Here is a 25,870-nt window from a genome sequence, read left to right on the forward strand (position 1 = left end):
AAAAATGCATTCTTATCGCATCCTTAGTATAGGTTACAAAGAACATACGTGTAGTACATTGATAGATTGCATGGGAAATTACTTACCTTCCATGCATAGATTTTAGAGTCTTCTTTGTTGCATTTCACAGAGGTGCAGTTAAGAAGCTTATGTAATGCATAGGCCACTGCATAGACCGCTGTGTATACACTGTGTGCATGCAAAGCTGTGAGTGGGTTCAACATGATAGGGATTTTATCAGGATCAAGAGCAATGCTTTGATAGCCACCATTGACTTGTTGTAGGTACTGAGAGATTGTAGTTCTTAAAAACTCATCAAATCCCAAAACAGTGTGTGCATTTGGAAAGAACCCAATGATTGTGCCAACACGTTCAATGCCTGGCAAGGAAAGAATACTTTGTGATAAGACCCAGGAGGCACTTCCTATCCATACCCTTGTCATGTTGCGTACAATAACCTCCTTGAAGAGTGCTACGGACTGGGTCAATGATGCAAACACCAGCACTACTTTAACATCGGTCTGTTCAATCCTGTATAAAATATCCTCAATAACAGCAATTGTCTCGGAAGTGGAGAGGTATGTAGGAATTAGGCCTTCATAAGCAATGCAGATTCCACTAGACATTCCAGAAGCAGAGAGCTGTTGAAGAGCAGTTTCACCATAATTGTCTTCACTAGCTACTGCAGCTATCCAGTTCCATTTGAAGAACGTCATCAATGTAACCATGCCATACACTTGCTTCTTATCACTTGGCACAGTTCTGTAGAAGGTCGGATAAACACTTTTATCACTAAATAGATCAGCAGTCACTGAATAACTGATCTGAAAAAAATAAGCATAATCCAGTTAACCTATTGAGATCCAAAAAGTATTGGGACTCTATCAATTATTGACAAATGGAGATATCTGATGTAAAATCTTTCAACCAGCCTATACAGTATATCAACCTAAAAGGGTTGTCTAGTTTAGAAAGCTAATTTTGCAATACCCTACTTGGTCATGTTGATTTAATGGAGGGAATGTCTACAATGTATTACAAGAACAGCCCATTGATACCAGTAAAAATTGTGTAATGATTTATTTCTCCAGTGGGGGTGCTGCAGGAAGACTGAAGTTTAACTGATGAGTTGATTACAATAGACATACTATATCAATGTCAACACAGTGCTTCTGTTTTTGGCACAGTATCATGTACATTTAAAAGGTAATGCCCTAATTAGCTGACTTACTTGTGGAATTAAAAAAGTGCTGAACATCTTCATAGCAACAGTGGCCACCTCCGTGGATGAAGGACCGATCACAGCCAGAACTCGGGTTCTGTACTCTGTTAGATTGCAGCTCACTTCCACATCTTCTGTCCCATTCTTAGCTAAGAACAGCAGTACAGGATGCAAAATAACCAGGGAGTTAAGACAAGTGTCATAGATTTCATAGCCCAAAGTTTCTCCTGGAAGTAGGGTGGTGCTATTGTTGATTTCTTCTAAAGCAAATTTCATTGCCAAAGCCTGGAGAAATCCTGTAGGATTCCAGCTGCAGCAAAAATGTTTTAGATTAAAATAATAATTAAAGGCGTCTGGGTTACAAAATCAATTTTCAAATATCCTATTAGGGGATTCTGAGTTAAAGGGGCTGTCTCACCTCAGACATTGGGGGCATATCACTAGGATATGGTCCCAATGTATGATAGGTGCAGGTCCCCCCTTTGGGACCCACACCTATCCTTAGAACTGAGCCTGCAAAGTGAAGGAGGGAGCACGGCGCATGCTCGGCCATCCTCCATTCATTATTATGGTAGCACTCAAAATAGCCAAGTGGCGCTATTTTCGATGCTCCCATAGGAATGAATGGAGAGTGGCCCGCATGCGCGGTGCGCCCTCCTTCTACTTTGCGGGCTCCATTCCAAAGATAAGTGTGGATCCAAAATTAAAACATAAATGTTAAAAATGACATAGCTTACCATATTTTATAGATTCATACAAACCGCCTTTTTCATTGAAATAAAAATGCTAAAATGTGAACTTAGATCACGTGTGGGCTTTATGTGAGCATTCATGGGTCAAAGTAACATTTCCTTGTCGTTTAAGGACATTGGAGGAGAGGAGGAAAAGCATCTGTGCATTCTACTCCGGGTGACTCGTGACTAATAGACTCATCGCTGATCACAATGACATATTGTGGCTAGTGAGGATCGAGCATGTTCAGCCGAGGATCGGTTTGGCTCGAGCATCGCTATGCTCGCAGATACGAGCGCTATGCTGAGTACCACATGTGCTCGAGCGCCATGGTCGAGTCTCCTCCCCGGATGTTTGGCACCTTCTAAGCAGCCAATAAACATGCTGGTAAGTATTACCATCACTGTAATGCCATTAGACATGTTTTCTACTGGCATTACAGTGATTCGTTGGCCGGAACACGTCATCGGGTGTTATATAGCACCCGGTCACGCGGGTTCGGCTCATTGTGAGTCAGGGAGAACTGCTGTTAGGAAGGGACAGAGCTAGTGTAGAGCGAATTTGATCTCAAACCTTTCAGAGACCCAAAAGTCCTTTTAAGGACTATTGTTAGAGGTGGCGGCAAAATTTATTTTGGGGGAATTATTTTTTTGTGTCAGGGCGACCGTTAGTGACATTCATTTTCTGCAATCTACAAACGCTGCTTGCTGTGACCAGTAAGAAGCAAATCAGCACTGATATCTAGGCCGTGTGTGACGCCTATATTTAATCCAAATTGCAGTTACAGTCAGTTTCTGTATTATACAAACTCTGCTTGCTGTGACCAGTGAGAAGCAAATCAGCACTGATATCTAGGCTGTGTGTGACGCCTATATTTAATCCAAATAGCAGTTACAGTCAGTTTCTGTATTGTTCAAACTCTGCTTGCTGTGACCAGTGAGAAGCAAATATACACTTATTTCTAGACAGTGTGTAAGGCCTAGATTTAATCCAAATAGCAGTTACAGTCAGTTTCTGTATTGTTCAAACTCTGCTTGCTGTGACCAGTGAGAAGCAAATATACACTTATTTCTAGACAGTGTGTGACGCCTATATTTAATCCAAATATCAGTGACACCCAGTGTCAATATGAAGAAGGCGAGTATTAAGGGACGTGGAAGTGGACGTGATTCTGATGGTTCACGCAGAGGCCGTGGCTCAGGGCGCGTTGCAACTGTGCCTGCTGCCAGAGCACAAGGAAAACAGTCATCCACGATACCTTGCTTCTTGTCCCAGTTTGCAGGGCATCGCAAGACAGTCAGACCAGTGCGACCAGGTGGTAGGTTGGATTGCAGCAGATAATGCTTCCACTGGGTTAAGCACCACCCTGTCTTCCACCAAGTCCAGTCTCAGTAGCCAACAGTCTGGTCAATAACACAATCCTCACCCTGGTCATTCTTCCTCCCACCATGTAGAGTCTGGCCAAACAAGCGATCCGGTACTCGGATGTTCCGAGGAGCTATTTTCACCCTCATCACTTAATTTGGCCCTCTCCCCAAGCAATCTTTTAGAGGGACATGAGATCTTGTGCCCTGATTCTCAACCTCTAGAGCAGTGTTGGCGAACCTATGGCATGGGTGCCAGAGGCGGCACTCGGAGCACTCTCTGTGGGCACCTGCACCCTTGAAAAAGTCTTTGGTGTACTAATATGCCTTAGATTTTTCCTGTCCTTCATCAGCGCAGTGCGTACTATGAATGGCACACGCAGTGCATTGAATGTAGGCAGGCTATTATAGCTAAATGATACATGGAAGATATACTATATTTCTATGTTTAAGGAGGTGGATGATGATGAGACACAGTTGCCATCAAGTCAACCACAATTACTGTCCGCAGAGGTTGATGAAGAGAATGATATACCGTTATCAATCACTGAAGTTGTGTTGGGGTCAGCAAATGAGGAGGATGATCGGAGTGGGGAAGTTGAAGAGGACTTGGTGGATGATGAGGTGACTGACCCAACATGGGAAGGCGGAAACGTGAGCGAGAACAGCAGTCCCGAGGGGGAGCAATCTGCAGCATCGCAACAGGCTGAAAGAGGCAGTGGGGTGGCAACAGGGAGAAGGCGGGCCACGCCAAACAGGCCCGCAAGTGTTCCACAGAGCACCCCCTTGCGGAAATCTCCCTTGCCAAGGGGTAGGTGTTCCGCGGTATGGTGCTTTTTTTGCGGAAAGTGCAGACGACAAAAGAATAGTAGTTTGCAACCTGTGCCTCACCAAAATGAGCCGAGGTGTGAACAGTAGCAACCTCACCACCATCAGCATGATCCGCCACATGGCAGCCAAGCCCTGCAATAAGTGGGAGGAAAGCCTGGGTCCACAATCTGTGTCTGCAGGTCACACCACTGCCTCCTCTTCCCATATGTTGGGTGACGACCAATTGCCTGTCGAAGGCGCAGGCCCGGAGGCCTCCCGCGCTGCACCTGTACCATCGCAAGCACCATCAGCGACCACATACACTTCCCTGTCCCAGCACAGCGTCCAAATGTCTTTACCCCAGGCATTTGAACGCAAGCGCAAATACCCAGCACCCACCCACAGGCCATGGCACTAACCGCCCAACTTTCTAAGTTACTGGCGGTTGAAATGTTGCCATTTAGGCTTGTGGACACCGAGGCCTTTTGCGGCCTGATGTCGGCGGCCGTCCCTCGGTACTCAGTCCCCAGCCGCCACTACTTTTCCCAGTGTGCCGTCCCTGCCTTACACCAGCATGTGTCTGCTAACATCACCCGTGCCCTGACCAACGCAGTTACTGATAAGGTCCACCTAACGACTAACACATGGACAAGTGCTTGTGGCCAGGGACGCTACATGATGGCACACTGGGTGAACGTAGTGGAGGCTGGGAGCGACTTGTACCCTGGGATGGCACAGGTGCTACCGACACCCAGGATTGCGGGCCCTACTTCCATCAGGGTTACTGCCAGCACCTATGTAAGTGGCTCCTCCTCCTCCGCCTCCTCCTCTTCCACCTCCGAATTCTCCGCGTGCAGTACCAGTCAGCCATCAGCTGGTAGCTGGAAGCAGTGTAGGATGGGTCAACAGGCTGTGCTGAAGATGATATGCTTAGGGGATAAACAGCACACTGCCACAGAGCTGTGGCAGGGGATAAGAGACCAGACTGAGCTGTGGCTCTCGCCACTTAACCTGCAACCAGGCATGGTTGTGTGTGATAATGGGCGTAACTTGGTGGCGGCTTTGGAGCTCGGCAAGCTCACACACATCCCATGCCTAGCCCACGTCTTTAACTTAGTGGTTCAGCGGTTTCTGAAAACCTACCCCAATTTGCCCGAGCTACTGGCGAAGGTGCCCCGCGTGTGTGCACATTTCCGCAAGTCATCAACCGCTTCAGCCGGTCTGTTGACGCTGCAGCAGCGCTTGAAATTGCCAGCTCACCGGCTGTTGTGTGAGGTGAGCACGCGCTGGAACTCCACGTTACACATGTTGGCTAGGCTTTGTGAGCAGCAAAGGGCAGTAATGGAATACCAGCTGCAGCGTGGTCGTCGCCTTTCCAGTCAGCCTCCGCTCTTCACAAGCGAGGAGTGGGCATGGATGTCTCACCTCTGTGAGGTGTTAAGAAACTTTGAGGAATCGACACAGATGGTGAGCGGCGATAACGCTATTGTCAGTGTAACCATCCCACTTCTGTGTCTACTCAAACGCTGTTCGTGGGGAAGAGTTGGAAATGGGGGAAGAAGACATGACCCTGGTGATAGCCAGAACACCCTCAGTTTGTCTTCTCAGCGCGTATAGGAGGAGGAGGAGCAGGGGACGGTTGCCTCCGCCACACAGGGTAGTAGCAATGGAACTTTAATTCCATCTGTTCAGCGTGGGTGGACAGAAGAGGAGGAAGAGGATGAGGAGATGGACAGTCATCCTCCTGATGACAACAGCAAAGTCTTGCCCACTGGTACTCTGGCATACATGGCTGACTTCATGTTAGGCTGCCTTTCCCGTGACCCCAGTGTTATACGCATTTTAGATTACTGGGTGTTCACCCTTCTGGACCCCCGCTACAAAGAGAACTTCTCAGCTCTCATTCCCCTGGTACCAGAAGTTCCTTGTTGACAGATTGCTGCAAAAATTTCCATCTGACAGCGCTGGCAGCAGAGTCGGCACTTCCTTGGGCAACCGAGGTGGAGAGACAAGGGGAACACACAGCACTTCCAGCAAAGGCAGGACAACACTCTCCAAGGCCTGGGACAGTTTTATGACACCCCGCCAGCACCCTCAACATGATGCACGTCCTGGTGTCACAAGGAGGGAAAAGTTTTGGAAGATGGTAATGGAGTACGTAGCAGACCGTGTCAGCGTCCTCAGTGATCCCTCAGTGCCTTAAAACTACTCGGTGTCCAAGCTGGACACGTGGCACGAACTGGCGCTCTACGCCTTGGAGGTGCTGGCCTCCCCTGCCGCCAGCGTTTTGTCTGAGCGGGTATTTAGTGCTGCTAGTGGCATTATAACAGATAAGCGTATCCGGCTGTCAACTGAAAATGCTGACAGGTTGACTCTTATAAAAATGAACAAGGCATGGATTGCCCTGACTTCTCCACTCCACCAGAGGAAAGCCACGACTGAACATAAAGGCACTTTAAATGTGTTGTTTAGAATGTACTGAATACTCTGTATTCCCATGCAACCCTTCTGCCACAATAAAGGGTATATGGTTGAATCTTCCTTTTCTCATCCTCCTCCTCCTCGTCCATCACGTATATGCCTTCTCATATAATTTTTCGGATGGTCAGCTCACCAGCAGGCCCTCACCCATAATGTTTTAGATGGTCAGCTCATCAGCAGGCCCTCACCCATAATGTTTTAGATGGTCAGCTCAGCTGAAGACCCTCACCCCTAATGTTTTAGTAGGTCACCAGCAGGCCATCAATCATACTTTACCTCTCCTGTATAACGTTTCCTCATCCTAAATACCTATGACATTCCCTGTAATTTTTTTGTACTCGTTCTAATAACAGGCTTTTTTAGGAGTCCTGTATTGTTATTTATCGTCACTACCTCCCTGAGTCGGTACTGGGAAATTTGCGCACCCCCGCCTGCCTTTCTTGGAAGTGGTAGCCGTGGCCATCCCTCAGGCTCCCTCTCCGGAAGCAAACCCTGATTCCCCATTACTGGTGGTCACCATGGTAGGCGCAAAAAAGAACATCGAAAGTTGATAGAGCAGACATCTGAATAGATCGTCAGCTCAAAGTCCTCTTCTAAGTTTATTATCATCAGATGATAGTCTGGTCAACACAATCGTAATTACCGGGGGTCACGTAACTAATTAGCACGAAGGAGTGTCTTTGGTTATCGGAATGAACCACAAAAATTGACTCGATCCACAAGCTCAAAACGGCCATGCACCACCACCCACAGAATCGCGAAATAGGTATCAATCTGTCAATCCTTTCTGTGTCCGGGCCGGGTGAGGCTTCCCTTGCGTAGTCAAATTAAGCCGCAGACTCCACTCCTGGTGGTGCCCTTCCATCAATTAGTTTAAGTTTCAGCTTTGCAACCATACTCCCCCCGGGACCCAAAGACTTTAGTTTCCCAGAAAATGCTCGGCGGGAAATGGGAATAACGCTGCCGGGGATCGTCTTCGAACCTCCAACTTAAGTTGTTGATTAATGAAAATGTTCGTGGCAACAAAGGTTTCGGCTGTAGTTCGGCTTGCGCTGGTACAAGAATTTCACCTCTACAGGTACAATACGGATGCCACTGGCCACCGGCTGTTCCTCTTCCAATCTTCCAATGAGTTCAGTTTGATCGTCCAAGAGTCCAGTCAACACAATCAAAACCACCAGCCGTCCATCTTAGTCATGGCCCCAGTTCCGAAACTCACGGAAATTTTTGTCTGAACTTGCTCTTTATATAAAAGTAAATATACAGGAAAGAATGTTTCCTAACAATTTTTCATCTAAAATCACTTTTATCTTCGGTTTTGAGAGTTTTATGGTTAGTCTGTAAAAGTGGCGTACAACTCGGGCAACATTGTTACCAGCAGCGACATTGTAGTCTAAGATGCATCCAGACATCCTCCCCATGCTGTCCCCGACCCATTTCGGTGGTGTTTCCATAAATTTCTGAAATTTTCCTATGAACCAGGCACCCTCCCCTCTTAAGAGCAGGGGGTGCCTGGTTTAATGCTTGGGTCCTCCCATTGACTTCTATAGGGCTCGGGTGCTCAGTAGAGCACCCGAGCATCCCGGTATGCTCGGGCAGAGCACCCGAGCACCCAAGCATCGGGGTGCTCGATCATCACTAATTGTGGCGGTTGTTTCCTATCCTGTTCTACAGAGCCTCACATTCAGTCTCATACGAATAAATAGAAAGACTGACCATACAATGGATGCTGAGGGATCCAATGAGTCTTATGGGTCACAAGATCTAACTGCCAAAAGTAACAAAGTTTGAAAATACATCAATACATCCAAATAGTGTTGAGCGAAGCGAGCTTCAAATCATAAACTCTGTTTGAATGCTGTACAGAGATCCGTCTCCATACAGCATTGAAATGTATGGGCTCCGGCGAGGTGAAATTCTCTGAAATCTCATGAGACCGGTGAATAACTTTGGACTTCGATTTTTAAAAACCATTCTTAAAAAACATTTTAAAACTTGTATCTGAAACCGACTTCGGATTCAGATCTTAAAATGGTTTTCAAGTAATAAAATAGATGGGCGAAGTTATTCAATGAAGTCTTACGCTATTTTGGACATAACGAATTTCACCCTGTCGGAGCCCATACATTTGGATGCTGCACAGAGGTGGATCTCTGGACAGCATTCAAACTAAGTTTTGATCGAAGCTACTTCAGATCCATGAAACAAAGCTCACTTCACTCAACACCACATCCAAAGGTAAACTTAGATACCAGCTCACTTACAAAAGGGAAATAACAATGTTGTTCTTTAAGAGTGTTTGGGTTGTACTATCTCTCCTTGGGGAGAGAGCACATTAATTGGTGTGAGGAGAATTATAGGCCATACAGGCTCCTCTGGAATTCTGGGAAGAAAGGGATGCAAATAAGCTCTTAACAAGCTCTGCCTCTAATGCCACCAGATGTAAGGCAGCTATCCTATAAGTCAATGTTTGACCCTTTAAATAGGCCTTGGGACATGATTTGGATATTAAATAAGCCAGCCAGCATCTGCAGACAGTTGTTTTGGGGTGATTGCCTCTCATCAGTGCAGAGCAGAGAATACTGGCTTAACTGGGTGAGAGGCCTGTCAGGATTTGGGGGTGCTCTCTCTTCTTGGCAGGTCTGCAAATGAGGTGCAAATATCTCAAGACCTATTTAAAGGGTTGAACATTGACTTGTAGGATAGCTGCCTTAAATCTGGACGTATTAGAGGCAGAGCTTGCTAAGAGCTCACTTGCATCCTTCTCCTTGAGAGCATTTCATAGGATTAGAAAAACATGTATGTTTTCTTCCAAAATAGCACTACACCTGTCTATAGGTTGCACATGATTGATTGAAACTCAGATTCATTCACTTTAAAGGATTTGACTGCAATACCACCCAATCCATGGACAAGCGTGGAGCTGTTTCTGGAAGAAAATATCCATGTCTTTGTAATCCTCTACAACCCCTTTAATTCTGAGCAGTGATACAGGAGAACATATAGATGGCTGAGCCATCACAGTGATATTTGACTCATAATTTCTGAAAATGCAGGACCGGGAAGGTTTTAGACCGGTGTTCTGTCAGAATACTATACCTTACTAGAATGCTATAAGCTCGTCCACTTCCGGTGACTCAGCCACACCAGAAGTGACGAGAATCAGCTGGAGGAGGGGGTGTGCGGCGCTGCGCCAGCGCAGATCCACGGGTAAGTCAAAATTATAGCACCGCCGCGGGAGAAGCTCCCACTTAATGCGCATCTTAATCCTGAGGATCTGCGTCCGCGCGTGCGCACTCATGGGTAGGGAGATCTGATGGAACATTTTGCACTGACAAATCAACCTACCCCTGAGTGTGCACGCGCAGTGTAATCCTGATGTGTGTGGCCGACGGGAGTATATAGCCGCACGTGCGCACCCTCTCCTACCCAGCTGTGGCTCCAGGCGCAGGCGCAGTGTGTCCCGGCTTGTTTCGTACATGCACATTAAGTGGGCGCTTCTCCCGCGGCGGTGCTATAATTTTTGACTCACCCGTGGATCTGCGCTTGCGTCGCACCCCCCCTCCTCCAGCTGATTCTCGTCACTTCCGGTGCGCCAGAGTCACCAGAAGTGGACGAGCGTATAGCATTCTAGTAAGGTATAGTATTCTGACAGAACACCAGGTCTCAGCTCTCTTGAACCTACCGTTCCTGAGATACTACCAAAAAATGCATTAGCCAATAGAAGCCTGGTCACATGACCCTTATCAGCCAATAGAAGCTTGCATGCCCTTAGTCTTCACATACACACAGTTTTACACCAGGTTTCCATAACAACCCAGCCATTTTTATTTACTGCCGTAGGTCAGCTTTAAAGGGGCAGGGTGCTGTGGATGATACTGTTAAGGGAGCGGAGTGCTGTGGAGGTCACAGGTAAGGGGGCAAGTAGGGTGGCCATTCAGACCACCCTCAAAAGACTGACTTAAAAACCCAGCCCCCAGGTCCCGCTAATCCCTCGCCCCGACCCGGTTAGGTAACACCCCTCCCACTCCACAGCCAACGGGGATTGAAAAAATGAAGGTAAAAATCAACTTCTGTCATCTGCAGGGATTGGAGGGAGCATGACTTTCTCCCTGCAGCTCATGCTGAGGCAGCACAGTGCTGCTGTCTGAGAGTAAGCAGTTCAAAAGGACATCTCTGTGTCCGTCCAGGCCCTGTGCCTGACGGAGGACAGGAAGTCTGAAAGCCGGACTGTCCAGCCTAAAACCAGACCACTGGCCACCCTAGGGGCAGACTGCTGTGGAGGTCACAGTTAAGGGGACGGTCCGCTATGGAGGTCAGTGTTAAGGGTCACATTGCTGTAGAGGCCACTGTTAAGGGGACGGGATGTTGTGGAATCATTGTTAAGGAAATGGGTTACTGTGGAGGTCATTAATAGAGGGGTGGCCGCTATGGAGGTCTGGAGGTCACTGTTAAAGAGGTGGGCTGCTGTGGAGGTCACTGTTAAGGGGGAGAGATGCTGTGGAGGTCACTGTTAAAGAGTCGGGCTGCTGTGGAGGTCACTGTTAAGGGTGCAGAATGCTCTAGAGGTTAATGTTAATGGGGCGGGCACTGTGGAGGTCTCTTATAAGGAGGCAGGGAACTGTGGAGGTGACAGTTAAGGGGATGGTCCTGCTGTGGGCTGCTGTGGAGGTCAGTGTTAAGGGACGGGGTGCTGTAGAAGTCACTGTTAAGGGGGCGGGGTGTTGTGGAGGTCACATTTAAAGGGAAGGGGTTCTGTGGAGGTCACTGTTAAGGGGGTGGGTTATTGTGGAAATCACTGTTAATGAGATGGGGTATTGTGGAGGTCACTAATAAAGGCCGGCTGCTGTGAAGGTCACTGTTAAAGGCGAGGGCGCTGTGGATGTTACTGTTAAGGGGGCAGGCTGCTGTGGAGGTCACTGTTAAAGGGGCGGGGTACTGTAGATGTCACTGTTATAGTGAATGCTGCCGATATCTTTTAACAACACACACAAACATTAAATTAAATAGATTAAATATACCCGTGCAAAGCTGGGTCCTTCTGCTAGTCAAGAATAAAAGTGACACATTTGGTCACATTTAGCATTTTTTTGGGTTCTATACAAAATGAGGTTGCTCATATTAAAAGGATTGTCTCATCAGTACAGTCCCTAGCCATATGCCCTATTTGGTTCTCCTTGACATCCCCTCTATTAACCAAAGAGGACAGCTATGTTATTTCCCTGTTAACTCTGACTGTGCATATCCCCTTTTCAAATACCCAGTTAGGCATGTGAACATCATTAATGGAGACCTTCACCTCAGGACCCCGCTCCATGAGACAGAGCACGATCCTTGATAAAATTTGTTAGCCACAGATAAAAATATAAATGATTTCTTATACATTGGCACTAAGTGCAATCAGAACTATAAACTCTATCCATTAGGACATCAGGGATACCCTGACCCCTCTTGTGCCAGGCAAAGCAGTTTCATTCAGCCTCAAAATTAATTTACAGGTGACAATGCATGTTTAGGGCTCTCAACATTGAACTCTATGGGAACTATGGAAAGAGCCTAGCAAACTTGCTTTCTCTTAAATGGAGAAAGACATGCAGCCGCCTCTGCAGCTGGATGCCATTGTTGTGGCCACCTCACAAGTACAGGGGTCAGGGAATTCCTTTTACCCCAACAGGTGAGGTTCTCCACCCATGGCATGTGTGATAAATGGTAGACTGGCAGAGGTCGAACCATTGTGTCTCCACCAGTTGCTAGAGACAGGAGGGGAGGACATCAAGTTACCATGCTCAGTTTCCATTGCTTGGCCACATCTTTATACAGTAGCTAGGACAACTGTGGTAGGGAGGGATCAGTAACGAGGTCCTCGTCCCAATCAGTGAGGATCCTGTACTGACCAAACATTCTGCACTGAACATGTGATCATTGTTAATGGCTATAAAAACCCTTTAACTGAACAGCTATAAAGGTCTCTGAATTGTTTAAGTAATTATGAATAAGAAGTAGGTCCTTGAACTTATTCTAATGCAAAAATCAAGACCTGAGTCTAGGTTTAGGGTTTTCCACTGTCTATTCAAACCTATTCTCAGTCTTACCTTGAACATTTTAGAGGTTCTGGTTTCCAGTGGTTTTCAAAGTCAATAACTTCAGTGTGAAAAGGGAACAAACCTCCAATCATAAGTTCTCCAGGCTTCTTAAATATTTGATAAGCCACAGGCTCAGAGGTTGACACAAACTGCTCATTGAATCTCAAAAACAAGATGATGCAGAAGATCATTTCTTTGAAGTTGGACCGAGACGATAGACATCAATAGTATACCCGCCACAAGTATCACTGCACACAGCTACAGTCAATTGCGAAGACAGAACATAATGAGCGGAAACATGCAGTCAGTAATCTCTTGTCATCCTTGAAATGCTGTGTCAGTAACCCTAATATTTGAGTAATTGAAACTCTTTGTTTTACACCAGATAGTCAGGATTTGCAGTCAAATAGTGAGGTTTGCAGTGAGTGCACGTAGTGTACCTGACCTGCAAAATGATGTGTATATAAGTACATGCATGCACCAATTACGCTGCAATACATAGGCAATAAAAAACTGATTACTTCAGTAGAAAGGGGCTTTTTGCCATACCTTTAAATGACAATAACCCCCCCCCCCCCCCCTTTCTCCTGGCTTATGGACCTCCCAGATCAGTCCCCAGAAGAAAAAAAAAAACAGAGAAGGTATCAGCTTAGATCTCCTCACTCCTGGCTTTTGTTGTTTTTATGGAAGTGACCAGGCCCAAGCTCATAACTAGTGAAGAGCGGCAGGGGCAATATTGGAATTCAAAATATTTAGTAGAATATTTGTCATATTTGAGAATTCGAGATTATATTCTTGATTGCGAAAATCGGCAATGTAATATACAGGCATGGGTCACTTATGCTAAATTTTTTAAGCTGGTATAAGTTTCCTGAGACTGGAGAAAAAGGTTTGCATGGCAGAACATTAGAATAGCTTTACCGTATATGCAGATAGAGTGCTCCAATATATTTGCGCTCGCGAATTTTCGGCAATTAATGATGCACATATTTTTCCGCAATACGTGCAACTTGTGAAATCACAGCACTATGTCTGTAGCATGTATGAATGGACAGCAGAACCTATCATACTGCCTAACACCCTGCACTGGAACCTATCAGCTACACTAGGGATGCTCAACCTGCGGCCCTCCAGCTGTTGCAAAACTACAACTCCCAGCATGCCCTAATAGCTGTAGGCTGTCCAGGCATGCTGGGAATTGTAGTTTTGCAACAGCTGGAGGGCCGCAGGTTGGGCATCCCTGAGCCACACTATAGATCAATCTAACCTACACTGACTATCTCCCTCTAACTATCTGAATTATATATATAAGTTAACTGTCTAATGTAATACAACCAAGCACAGAGCACAGCAATGACACTGCTGTCTCGTTCATAACTGCAATAAACTTTAGAAAATGGCTGCTGGGGAGGTTCTTATATATTAAGGGGTAGGCAACTTTTCTATTGGTTGCTAGGGATGTTGCTAAGCTCAGACAAAGCCTTCTCATTGGCCCACAAGCTAGAAAAAGGGGGGGATGATCACCTGATGTGTACTGTGTTAAAAAAATTGTCATTACGAATATATTCGCGAATTCTCGAAGTGCCAATATTCGCGATAGAAAATTCGTAATACGAATATTCGCGCTCAACACTACTCATCACTACCTCCCAATTTCTCATAGGCCAACTACAGTTCCACTATTCACCCATGTGGAACACCCGCACTCTCTCTGTTAACACCAAACCTCTCCCTCTCATCGCCTTCCAGCTGAACACCTCTTGGTGAACACTGGGTCTATGCTGATGTCCCTACCTCCCACTGTAAGAACATTGTTACAGGAAAATATGGCTCTTAGCTAGAACCTCAGCCTGATGACCACAAAAATAGGCCTAATAATTGGACCCAGTGGTACTCACCCATTCAATATGGCCAGTAGTATTGTGTCCCTGGTTAGCATATCTAAGGCAGGAAGGGCACATTGTAAAAGCTCTTGGCCAAGAGATGGGGGAAAATATTTGGGTGGTCACAGGGTGGAATCTATGGTGGGGGGCTGGAACACAGGAACATATAGGTGAAACTTGGGAGTCAGGCTCCCTCTTCTCTTCCTGGCCCCCCTTGGATCAACAGCACTTCAGGAGCAAGCTAAGGTATATGTGTGCTTATGTGGGTATGTATATAAGTAAAATATCCCAGTAGACTTTATAGATGTACATATAGATATTTGTAGTCTGAAATTGTGTTACCCATAGATTATATATGCTGTTTATGCATGAGTCTCTATATGTACATGTACTAATGGTCAGGTACTGGATGTGAGTTGGTTAGAAGAGTAGATCCAGTAGACTGTATATTGGTGGCAGTGGCGTACCGCCCATAGAGGCAGACCACGCCACTGCTATGGGGCCCGCGGCACTGGGGGGCCCGTAGCGCAGATAAGGCCCCGCCCACTGATGACCAGCAGCCGGCTATGCGGCTGCTTTTCTCCCCAGGGCCCCCCCCATGTTTAGCTGAATCGCCTCCCAGAGGCGCGGCTAAGTCCTAGACACCCGCCCCCCTCCTCAGCGCTGCACTCTGAAACACCCGATCCTCCTCTCGTCGGCGTCCCAAATCCCGCGCAGGCGCAGTGCCGGCGATTGCCTGCGCCTGCGCTCTGATAATACGGCTGAGGGCAACAGCTTCAACATCGTCACTGGGCATGCGCCGAGCCCAGTGACGATGTTGAAGCTGTTGCCCTCAGCCGTATTATCAGAGCGCAGGCGCAGGCAATCGCCGGCACTGCGCCTGCGCGGGATTTGGGACGCCGACGAGAGGAGGATCGGGTGTTTCAGAGCGCAGCGCTGAGGAGGGGGGCGGGTGTCTAGGACTTAGCCGCGCCTCTGGGAGGCGATTCAGCTAAATGATGGAGGCGTTAGAGTTTTCATATTTAGGCGGGCACGGCACTAATCAGAGGGGCACCGTGGAGAAAGAAAAACGCCCCTCTGGGCTCCAGTCCTTACAGCAAGAATCGATTTTTAGAAGAAAGGACAAGACTGACATGGAAAAGAAGAACACAGATGGAAAAAAGGTACTTTATTAAACATGGATCCATGAGTACCTTTTTTCCATCTGTCTTGTTCTTTGGATTGTGAGTCTTGTCATTTCTTCAAAAAATCGATTCTTATGATATGTAAATGACGCTGTAAGGAGCCCAGAGGGGCGTTATTCTTTCTCCACTGTGCCCAGGAACGCCCCTCTGAAGTGCCGTGCCCGGCTAAATTTGAAAACTAATAACGCCTCCAAGTTCATCTAAATCGCCTCCCAAATCCGATCCTCCTCTCGCTGGCATCCCAAATCCCGCGCAGGCGCAGTGCCGGCGATTGCCTGCGCTATGATAAGATGACTGACGGCACTGCGCCTGCGCGGGATTTGGGATGCCGGCGAGAGGAGGATCGGGGTGTTTGCCGCAGAGCGCGGCACTGAGGAGGGGGGTGTTGAGCACTTAGCCGTGCCTCTGGGAGGCGATTTAGATGAACTTGGAGGCGTTATTAGTTTTCAAACTTAGCCGGGCACGGCACTTCAGAGGGGCGTTCCTGGGCACCGTGGAGAAAGAATAACAGCGTCATTTACATATCATAAGAATCGATTTTTTGAAGACATGACAAGACTCACAATCAAAAGAACAAGACAGATGGAAAACAGGTACTCTGTTAAACATGGATTCATGAAAAAAAAATTGGGGGTAAATTGCTAGTGACAGATTCCCTTTAAGGCTACTTTCACACTTGCGTTCAGAGCGGATCCGTCTGGTGTCTGCACAGACGGATCCGCACCTATAATGCAAACGCTTAGATCCGTTCAGAACAGATCCGTTTGCATTAACATGAACAAAAAAAAAAAAAACATTTTTTTTTTTGTTCATGATAGTGCAAACGGATCCGTTTTGACTTTACATTGAAAGTCAATGGGGGACGGATCCGTTTGAAAATTGAGCCACACTGTGTCAACTTCAAACGGATCCGTCCCCATTGACTTAGATTGTAAGTCTGGACGGATCCGTTTGCCTCCGCACGGCCAGGCTGCAAGCAGCGTTCAAGTGTCCGCCTGCTGAGCGGAGGACAGACGGAGCCATACTGATGCATTCTGAGCGGATCCGCATCCACTCAGAATGCATTAGGGCTGGACGGATCCGTTCGGTGCCGCTTGTGAGAGCCTTCAAACAGAACTCACAAGCGGAGACCCGAACGCAAGTGTGAAAGTAGCCTAACATGGCACCCCAAATAAGGAGACCTGCAGGCTGCAGCAGATATCCCATGTGACAGGTCACCCCCAGGAAACCCCTAACAGTTTCTGTAGGTCATGTATAAATTTATTTAATGGGGGTGTGGCATGGGAGGAGCAAAGTCAGGAAGTGGGAGGGGCCATGGTGGGTAGTGGGCGGGGTTAAGGGGCCCAATTCAGATTTTTGCTATGGGGCCCAGTGATTCCTATGTACGCCTCTGATTGGTGGACTTTGGATATACTGTATTTACATACACATTATTAGCCACATTTGCTTAGCATCCAGGGTGGGCAGGAACGGCGGTGGCTGTGTGTGGTGGTGTCCTCTATGTATTGTGTTATCTGTATCTTTATGTATAATGTCTATTGCTTTTCTCATCTATATGTTATCTGTGAACTAATTTTATACAGTATCTGCGAGGGTTGTATGTTACTCCTGGGGTATATGAAGTACTGGAAGAGGTGTAATAATACACAGAATAATCGGGTTATATGGGAAACAAGGGCAACAGTCTAGGAATAGAAGGGACAGAAAACGGAGATAGATATAAATCTCCCATTTCCAATAAGCAAACCTCCCTTCATCACACATCATGTACTTCACATCAAGAACAACTTATTTAATTTCAACCAGACAAGAAGAGAAAATTCTCACTCCTGAACTGCAAAAACACAATTTCATAGAGGTTAAAAACAATAAAAAAAAACTGATAAGCAGCTGTTGACAAATAAGAATAAATACTAAATGGGAGATTTGAGTAATTACACTGCAAAAAGAGCTTTAGGTCTGTTGTAGGTAACTACAGACTGGTGAGTTTAACATTCATTGTGTAAAAATGTTTGAGGGCTCTTAAAGGAGTTGTCCACTCTTTTTTTTTTTTTTTTTTTTTTGGTCTAGCCGCATAATTGGACATTAATTTTAATTGTGACAACATCTGCAACACGAGCCTTCAAGGAGCTGGAGCAGAGGATGCGAGTGGTAGTGTCCCTGATGAGGATGTGTCACAGGTCAGTGCAGTAAAGTAAGGACAGCACGTGTTCCCTTTGAGGGACTCCCTGTAGCTGTGGGCTCCTGACCTGGTGGTAGTTCAGGGGTGTGCATGGTGTTAATGTGGGTGCTAGGCAGGGCACGTGATAGAAATGCAAAGGCCAGCATGTGGTGTTGAGATAGTCAGAGACAATGCCAGTTTGAACTTAACAAAAGTCTCTTTTTACTGTGTGCACAACAGGAGTTGTAGTACATCCAGTAGTTTTCTGTACACAGTGTCCAAACAGTGGACAGAGACTCCTGCTTCTGGCTGCGTCCACTGTTTCGTTTCCAGTTCCAGTGGTTTCCCTCAAACAGCTGATCGGTTGGGGTGTGGGATGTCAGACCCACACTGATCTGATATTGATGACATATCCTAAGGATAGGTTAATAATAGTGGAGTCCTGGAAAACCCCTTTTAATAACTGTCATTATGGACTCTCTATATTGGAGGAAATAAACTCTGGGTACTGTATACATTAGAAACACAGATGGTCGCTTGCTTTGCACATGATTGCACCATATTTGTATAAAATAGACATGATTTTTTTAAGCCTCGTTATAGTTTTGCATGCGCCTCTGCTTATTTGAATGCCTTATTTTCATAGTTTAAGGCAAACAGGGAACTTGAGATCAGTGCTTACTTATGAAGAAAAATATATGTACTGGATGTCTCTAGCAAGTAGCCACCTTCAAGTGACGCTTCCCTTGTTTTATTGTTTTAAATTGCTTTTCCGATCTAAATAGGTATAACATTATAATTTCATAATATATCTTTGGAAAATATAGGCACCACTGCCAGCCAAAAATAAATTTGGCCAGAATATGGGCCACTTTAGAGTGAAGTAGAAACCAACTTCATCTGAAACATGTAATCCCAAGAAGTTAAAGGGGTTGGACAGGTTTCAAAAAACAAGGCTGCTTTCTTCCATAAACAGCATTACATTTGTCGACAGGTAACGTGAGGTATTACAACGTAGCATCATTCACTTCCACGGATCTGAGCTGCAAGATAGGTGTAGTGCTGTTTTGGGGAAAAAACAACTATATTTTTTAAAACCTGCACAACTCAGTTGATGAAAGAGTCTTAGGGTATGTTCACATGGCTTAAAATACACATCTGAAAAATCTAACGTGTATTTGCTGAATGTGTCTATGTATTTTATGGGGAAAGCGGAGAAAGCCGCTGCCAGACATTTCTGTCAGTGGCTTATCTCCCAGGTGAACAAAAGGATAGGGCGAAAATATTCATTTTTTCCGATCCTTGTCTCCCCCAACATCATCTGTCAGGGGAGAGTCAGAAGCTTCCCACACACATTAGTGTGTTGGATGAACCCGACGTTCTCGACTATTTAGACTTCAAAGCCAGAGGGCGTCTGCCAGAGTCAGGTAGGATATTAATGAGAGCTGTAGATATAGGTGTGTAATGAATGTAAACCACACAGTGAATACTGAGATACTGCACTATATACAGTAATATTGGCAGTTAATGGCCATCCATGTAGCAACACCAACGCTGAGTCTGGGGTCAGTGTAGAGGCCATGCCTGATACATCTCCACACTGTGGATTTTAGCACGCAGACACTGCAGCCATTGGTATAGAAAGGACCAGTCACAATCTGCATGATAGTTAGCTAGCAAATGGAGGTGAGTGGCGCTTGTCAATTAGTGCACCACCTCAGGGCCTATATAGGGGCAGAGATGCAAAAACACTGCAGCGGAGAAGGGGTGTGTTAAGCGGGGTAGACGAGTTGCATTTCCTAGCCCTCGCACCTGTGTCTATCAGTGGACCTGTGGATAGCCAAGTAAAGAGGTTGTGGGGATTCGCTTTGGTAGGCAGGGTAAGCGGACGCAGTACAGAGGCAAAAAACAAGGTTTAAATCAAAGTTCAGTGTTTATTCACACATAGCCAGAAAACAAGCCAAAAGAAAGTGTTCAGGTTTGGTGCCTGTTCACACCACACAAAGTTCACAGAGCAAAAAGACGTCACCTGGTCAGCAGATGATTTTCACCCAGAGTCCGCAGCAGTCTTTAGGGGCCTGTTTCCCCAGCCTATGGCTCACACAAACAGATCCCTCAGTGTCTCAAACCACAGACTCCTCAGCTCCTCTGTCATGGAGGATAATCCACCACCTGAACATGCTGGCTGGGTTTTTTATATTCAAGCCAAAACCCAGCCTGGAACCGTGGGGAACAGCCACCCACCCTGCTCTTTGGCTGCTCCCAATAAGAACCGGCCCGGATTGGCTTTACAGCCATTCTAACAGTTGAAGTGTCAGATTGCACTACAGACCTGACACTTCAGGAAAAAACCCGGTTCTAACCTCACCGAGGCCAGGAACCTCGGTGACACGTATCTTCCGTCAAAGACGGCTCCTTGTTCCTTCTTACATACCTCCCCCCTTTGTTCAACCCTGAGGGGGTGAACACTTGCCAGACAGTGTACGCGGGATAGGGCATCCGCGTTTCCCTGTAACCTGCCTGCCCTGTGTTCCACGGAAAACTTAAAATTTTGCAAAGATAAGAACCACCTGGTGACCCGAGCATTCCTCTCTTTGGCCTGGCTCATCCATTTCAAAGGGGAGTGGTCGGTCACCAGACGGAACCTTCTCCCCAAAAGGTAGTAGCGGAGAGACTCGAGTGCCCACTTGATGGCCAGGCACTCTCGCTCCACTATACTGTACCTAGTCTCGGCTGGGGTGAGCTTCCGGCTGAGGAAAACAACGGGATGCTCCTCCCCGTCAATATCTTGAGACAGTACAGCACCGAGACCTACCTCTGAGGCATCGGTCTGCACTATAAACTCCCTTTTGAAGTTGGGCGTCACCAAAACCGGGGACCCACACAGAGCCGACTTCAAAGCGGAGAAAGCCTTTTCCGCCTGCTCATTCCAGTGGACCGTCACTGACTTGCGTCCCTTCAAAAGGCCTGTCAATGGTGCGGCGACTGTAGCTAAATTGGGGACAAACCTCAAATAGTACCCCACCATACCCAGGAACGACTTTACTTGCCGAGTAGAGACAGGTCGAGGCCAATTCCTAATTGCCTCAATTTTGTTCACCTGAGGTTTGATCACTCCGCGCCCAATGACATACCCCAGGTACTTGGTCTCTTCTAACCCTATCGAGCACTTTTTTGGGTTAGCGGTTAAGCCAGCCTTCCTAAGGGAGTCCACTACAGCCTGGACTTTAGGTAAGTGACTTTCCCAGTTGTTGCTATGGACAACGATATCGTCCAGGTACGCTGAAGCGTATCGACGATGTGGACGGAGTACAATATCCATTAACCTTTGAAACGTGGCGGGAGCGCCATGTAGACCAAAGGGTAATACCTTGTACTGATACAGCCCCTCTGGCGTGACGAAAGCCGTTTTTTCTTTGGCAGCCTCCGTCAAGGGTACCTGCCAGTACCCTTTGGTGAGGTCCAACACAGAAAAATACCGGGCTTGGCCCAACTTTTCAATAAGCTCATCCACTCGGGGCATGGGATACGCGTCAAACTTGGACACCTCATTAAGTTTGCGGAAGTCATTACAAAACCGCAATGTCCCGTCTGGCTTGGGTATTAATACTATCGGACTGGCCCACTCACTTTTTGACTCCTCGATGACACCCAGCTGGAGCATTAGCTGTACTTCCTCCGTGATGGCTTGTCGCCTAGCCTCGGGTACCCGGTAAGGTTTTAACCGGACTTTCGCCTGAGGCTCAGTGACAATGTCATGCCGGATTACGGACGTGCGTCCAGGGAGGTCTGAGAACACATCCGTATTCCGACTAATGAACTCCCTGGCTTCCTGAGCCTGTTTAGAGGAGAGGCTGTCAGCAATTTTCACTGTGACAGCCGCTTCCCCTGCTTCAGACTGAGGGGCCAAAACCGCTTCCCCTAGGAACCCTGGTCGTGGGCTGTCTTCCGTACAGGTTTCCCTTTCCTTCCACGGCTTGAGCAGATTCACATGGTACACCTGCTCCGGCTTTCGCCTCCCTGGCTGGTGTACTTTGTAATCTACTGGTCCAATTTTTTCTAGTACCTCGTAGGGCCCCTGCCACCTAGCTAGGAACTTACTATCTACCGTTGGTACCAGAACCAACACCCGATCACCCGGGTTAAAGTTTCGGACCCGAGCCTGCCGATTATAGACCCTACTCTGGGCTCGCTGCGCTGCCTCCATATGCTCCCTAACCAGAGGTAACACTGTTTCCATCCGTCCCTGCATCTGGGTGACATACTCAACTACACTTTTGTGCGGTGTGGTTTGTTGTTCCCACGCCTCTTTGGCGACGTCTAATAAACCACGAGGGTGTCTGCCGTATAGTAGTTCGAAGGGCGAGAACCCAGTAGAGGCCTGGGGCACTTCTCGCACTGCGAACATGAGATAGGGCAGAAGAAGGTCCCAGTCCCTCCCATCCTTAGACACCACTCTTTTCAGGATATTTTTTAACGTCTGGTTAAACCTCTCTACCAGGCCATCCGTTTGCGGATGATACACGGATGTCCGTAACTGTTTTATTTGGAGCAACTTACAGAGTTCCCTCATGACCTTGGACATAAATGGGGTCCCTTGGTCAGTTAGAACCTCCTTAGGCAGACCCACTCTAGAAAACATTTCCATTAACTCCTTAGCTATGAGTTTGGCTGACGTATGACGCAATGGCACCGCCTCCGGGTACCGCGTGGCGTAGTCGAGGATGACCAGGATGTGCTGGTGCCCTCTAGCTGACTTCGGTACTGGGCCTATAAGATCCATAGCGATCCGCTCAAAGGGAACCTCAATAATCGGGAGAGGGACCAGAGGACTACGGAAATGTGGCTGGGGGCTGGTTATCTGGCAGGTTGGGCAAGACTTGCAAAACTCTTCTACCTCTCTGAACACACTGGGCCAGTAAAACCGCTGTAAAATCCGGTCCTGCGTTTTCTGCTGGCCCAGGTGTCCCCCAAGAACATGTTGGTGGGCTAATTTCAACACGAGCTTGCGATATGCCTGGGGCACCACCAGCTGTTCAATATGTTCACCCCGTAGTTTATTTACCCGGTACAGCATCTCCTGTTGAACCACAAAACGGGGGAACATAGATTCGGCCCCCGGTTGTTGCGGCTCACCCTCAACTACTACCACATTTTCCCAGGCTCGAGATAGAGTCGGATCCTGGTGTTGTGCTGTACCGAAATTATCCCTAGAGACATTGAGGTCTGCCAGCTCAGGACCCGGCGGCAAATCCTCTACGTCTCCCACCATCACACTTAACGGGGTTGTCCCCTCCTCTTCCACCGAAGTGGCGGTCACCCCTACAGCTGGTCCTTCTGACTCCGGTTCCCAAGGTTCTGGCCTCCCCCCTGAGTCAGGCCACTCTGCTAGGGGTACATCTGTCTCCCGGGTAACTTTCGTATCCGGCCAGAGTGCCGGGAACCCGGGGAAGTCTCTCCCAATGATCAATTCATATGGTAGCTTTGTGGCGACGGCCACCTCATGCATCCACCTGCCGGCCACCATTGACAGAGAGACCCGGGCGGTGGGATACTCCTTTAAGTCCCCATGTATGCAAACAACACCGACTTTTCGGCCAGTATACTCAGCCGGCCGCACCAGGGCAGCTCTTACCAGGGACACCAGGCTCCCTGAATCCAGCAGAGCCACCGCCAGAGTGCCCCCCACTTCCACCTGGCACAGGTGGCTATTGTCCATAGTCTCTGAAGTTCCTGTGGCACACAACATCCTGGCATATAATGAGTGGCGGAAGCCATAGTTGGTGTCCATGGGTTCCCCCCGATGGGGACAGTCCGCCCTTATGTGTCCAGGCTCCTGACAACGCCAGCAGACCACCGGGTTTAGGTCGGCAGGGGGTACATCCCGGGCGGGTCTAGCTGGCACCGGCCGCCGGGTCTGGGGCGGAGTTTTCCGGGGTTTGACTGGCCCCCTCCCAAAAGAACCCCCCTGTAGATTTCTGGTGGCCTCATAGCGCTCCACCAGGTCGACCATCTCCAGGGCATTATTCGGAGACACCTGGCCGATCCAGTGCTGGAGAGGGTACGGCAAAGCCCTCCAAAACACATCCGCCAACAGCCGATCCAACATAGCAGTGGGAGTCAACATGTCCGGCTGCAGCCATTTTTGCAAACGGTGCAGCAGATCATAATATTGTGGTCTAGCGGGTTCAGCCGGGTTAAATTCCCACCGATGCACCCTCTGGGCCCGGACCAATACATTCACCCCGAGTCTCGCCAGGATCTCACCTTTTACTGTCGGGTAGTCGGCCGCCTGATCATCGGGGAGATCAAACAATACTTGCTGGGGACCGGACGCTAGGAACGGAGCAACGACCTCAGCCCACTGGTCTCGGGGTAACTTTTCCCTCACGGCCACTTTTTCGAAGACCGCCAGATAGGTCTCGACGTCATCCGAGGGGGTCATCTTCGGAATCGCCGCGCGGACAGCTTTCCGGGCATCGTGGACATTCTGGGACGCTCCTGACGCCTGCAACGCCATCACATGTTGCAATAGCAGCTGGTTTGTTTCTTGTTGCTGCTTGTTAGCCTCCCGCTGCTGCAAGTTAGCCTCCACGAGGGCCTTCACGACCGCCTCCATTTTGTCAGGGGATACGGGTCGTAACCTTGCCGGCTTAATGTAGGACATGCACTTGTGCCCGGATAAACAAAAACTTTTCGGCCTTCAGGCCTGCCTCACTGCGTTTGCCCGCATCCGACACCAAATGTGGGGATTCGCTTTGGTAGGCAGGGTAAGCGGACGCAGTACAGAGGCAAAAAACAAGGTTTAAATCAAAGTTCAGTGTTTATTCACACATAGCCAGAAAACAAGCCAAAAGAAAGTGTTCAGGTTTGGTGCCTGTTCACACCACACAAAGTTCACAGTGCAAAAAGACGTCACCTGGTCAGCAGATGATTTTCACCCAGAGTCCGCAGCAGTCTTTAGGGGCCTGTTTCCCCAGCCTATGGCTCACACAAACAGATCCCTCAGTGTCTCAAACCACAGACTCCTCAGCTCCTCTGTCATGGAGGATAATCCACCACCTGAACATGCTGGCTGGGTTTTTTATATTCAAGCCAAAACCCGGCCTGGAACCGTGGGGAACAGCCACCCACCCTGCTCTTTGGCTGCTCCCAATAAGAACCGGCCCGGATTGGCTTTACAGCCATTCTAACAGTTTAAGTGTCAGATTGCACTACAGACCTGACACTTCAGGAAAAAACCCGGTTCTTACCTCACCGAGGCCAGGAACCTCGGTGACACGTATCTTCCGTCAAAGACGGCTCCTTGTTCCTTCTTACAAGGTACAGAATTGTAGAGGATATTTGGCACCCAAATAATGAGCCATCAGGAAGGCATTATAGGTGTTTATGCTCTAGCACAAATAGATTACAGAAAAGCTTTTTTCCAGAGGCTGTGAGGATTTTAAATTTAATATGTTTTTTTTACCGGCACTGAGCTGTTGAAGACTATTTTAATTAGGATAATTTTACATGTATTGTCTGTGTTCTTGTCTTATGGATGGATGCAAATGTGTTTCATTGGTGTTGTGTTTGATATGTGCACAATAACAATAAAGTTGAATCAAATCTAATCTAAACTAGTTGGTTTGCCATATGTAAAGAAAAGCTTGTGTAGAGTGTGGCATGCCAACTATGCTAAGTAGAGACAGTGCTTAGTGCTATGCCGGATGTGCATGGCCACATTTTAAGAAAAAACTGAACATAATAGTACTCAAATAGCACTTTTCTTTGCAATGCATACTTGGAGGTGTGGCTGCCTCCAAGTCTGAATGCACTCCTATTATCCCGCCTATTCCACAGGGAAAAGGTTGTTTATGATTAGGTGATAAATATTGTTGAGCTTCCTCTTCCTCTCATTGGTTGCTTAAATGCACACAGAGATAATTAGCAACACAGTATATGTTCAGC

At 47.6% G+C, this 25,870-nt stretch overlaps 1 protein-coding gene across 1 annotated transcript in view; it reads right to left on the reverse strand.

The window, feature by feature from the left end:
* Nucleotides 1–12,883, reverse strand: part of LOC122926183 (taste receptor type 1 member 3-like) — a 30,201-nt gene extending 17,318 nt beyond the window's left edge. The window contains exons 1-3 of the mRNA XM_044277563.1: nt 12,702–12,883; nt 1,232–1,532; nt 87–824 (exon numbers count right to left, since the gene is read on the reverse strand). Of these exons, the coding sequence (XP_044133498.1) occupies nt 87–824; nt 1,232–1,532; nt 12,702–12,883 (1,221 nt within the window). The remainder of the gene's footprint in view (nt 1–86; nt 825–1,231; nt 1,533–12,701) is intronic.
* Nucleotides 12,884–25,870: the final 12,987 nt, after the last annotated feature.

This window comes from Bufo gargarizans, chromosome 2 (genome assembly GCF_014858855.1).
Source record: "Bufo gargarizans isolate SCDJY-AF-19 chromosome 2, ASM1485885v1, whole genome shotgun sequence".
Taxonomy (NCBI): Eukaryota; Metazoa; Chordata; class Amphibia; order Anura; family Bufonidae; genus Bufo; species Bufo gargarizans.